The 1656-nt window shown below is 57.5% G+C and overlaps 1 protein-coding gene across 1 annotated transcript in view; it reads left to right on the top strand.

Annotated features, from left to right (window-relative positions):
- LOC116652659 overlaps nucleotides 1–1643 on the top strand; it is a 4870-nt gene extending 3227 nt beyond the window's left edge. Inside the window, exon 3 of the mRNA XM_032441755.1 lies at nucleotides 1627–1643. Within this exon, the coding sequence (XP_032297646.1) occupies nucleotides 1627–1643 (17 nt within the window). The remainder of the gene's footprint in view (nucleotides 1–1626) is intronic.
- The last annotated feature ends 13 nt before the right edge of the window (nucleotides 1644–1656 follow it).

Genomic DNA, 1656 nt, shown 5'->3' on the forward strand with positions numbered 1-1656 from the left:
TGTTGTTGCTATGGGTGTTGTTGAGGCCTTGTTGCTGTGGTGTTGTTGCTATGGGGCTGTAGTTACTATGGGTGCTCAGGGTGTTGTTGCTCAGCCCCCCATATTCCCCCCCCTCTCCCCCCCATAACCCCGGACCCATAGGGACAGCCCTGACCCACTTGGAAATGGGGCCAGGGCCTGGGGCAGCATGGAGCCTGCAGGGCCTATAGGGGGGCAGGGCCTATAGGGGAGCAGGGCCTATAGGGGGGCAGGGCCTATAGGGGGGCAGGGCCTATATGGGAGCAGGGCCTATAAGGGAACGGGTCCTATAGGGGAGTAGGTCCTATAGGGGAACAGGGCCTATAAGGGGGCAGGGCCTATAGGGGAACAGGGCCTATAGGGGAGCAGGGCCTGTAAGGGAGCAGGTCCTATAAGGGAACAGGGCGTATAGGGGGGCAGGGCCTATATGGGAGCAGGGCCTATAAGGGGGCAGGTCCTATAAGGGGACCAGGGCCTATAGGGGACCAGGGCCTATAGGGGGGCAGGTCCTATAAGGGAGCAGGTCCTATAAGGGGACCAGGGCCTATAGGGGACCAGGGCCTATAGGGGGGCAGGGCCTATAGGGGAGCAGGGCCTATAGGGGAGCAGGGCCTATAAGGGAGCAAGGCCTATAGGGGAACAGGGCCTATAGGGGAGCAGGGGCTATAGGGGAACAGGGGCTATAAGGGGGTAAGTCCTATAAGGGAGCAGGGCCTATAGGGGAGCAGGGGCTATAGGGGAGCAGGGGCTATAGGGGAGCAGGTCCTATAAGGGAGCAGGGCCTATAGGGGAGCAGGGCCTATAAAGGAACAGGGCCTATAGGGGAGCAGGGGCTATAGGGGAGCAGGGTCTATAGGGGAACAGGGCCTATAGGGGAGCAGGGCCTATAAGGGAGCAAGGCCTATAGGGGAACAGGGCCTATGGGGGAGCAGGGCCTATAGGGGAACAGGGCCTATAAGGGGGCAGGGCCTATAGGGGAACAGGGCCTATAAGAGGGCAGGGCCTATAGGGGAGCAGGTCCTATAGGGGAACAGGGCCTATAAGGGGGCAGTGCCTATAGGGGAACAGGGCCTATAAGGGGGCAGGGCCTATAGGGGTGGAGGAGACCCTATAGGGGAGCAGGCCTTATGAGGGTGCAGGCCTTAATGGGGTCTAGGCCTTAAGGGGGTGCAGATCCTATAGGGGAATAGGTCTTATAGGGGAGTAGGCCTTATGGGGTGGGCAGGGATTGAAGCCTTATTGGGGTTCAGGTTCTATAGGGGTTCAGGCCTTATGGGGTTTCAGGCCTTATAGGGGAGTGGTTCTATAGGGGTTCAGGCCTTGTAGGGGTTTAGGCCTTATGGTGGAGCAGGCCTTATAAATCCTTATAGATCCTATAGGGGTTCAGGCCTTATGGGGGTTTTAGGCCTTATGGTGGAGCAGGCCTTATAGAAGAATAGGTTCTATAGGGATTTAGGCCTTATGGGGGTTTTAAGCCTTGTGGGGTTTTAGGCCTTTTAGAATAGGTTCTATAGGGGCCCAGGCCTTATGGGGGTTTCAGGCCTTATAGGGCAGTGGTCCTATAGGGGTTCCGGCCTTATGGGGGTTTCAGGCCTTGTGGGGTTGCAGGCCTTATAGAAGAATAGGTTCTATAGGGGT

This window comes from Coturnix japonica, unplaced genomic scaffold (assembly GCF_001577835.2).
Source record: "Coturnix japonica isolate 7356 unplaced genomic scaffold, Coturnix japonica 2.1 chrUnrandom539, whole genome shotgun sequence".
NCBI lineage: Eukaryota > Metazoa > Chordata > Aves > Galliformes > Phasianidae > Coturnix > Coturnix japonica.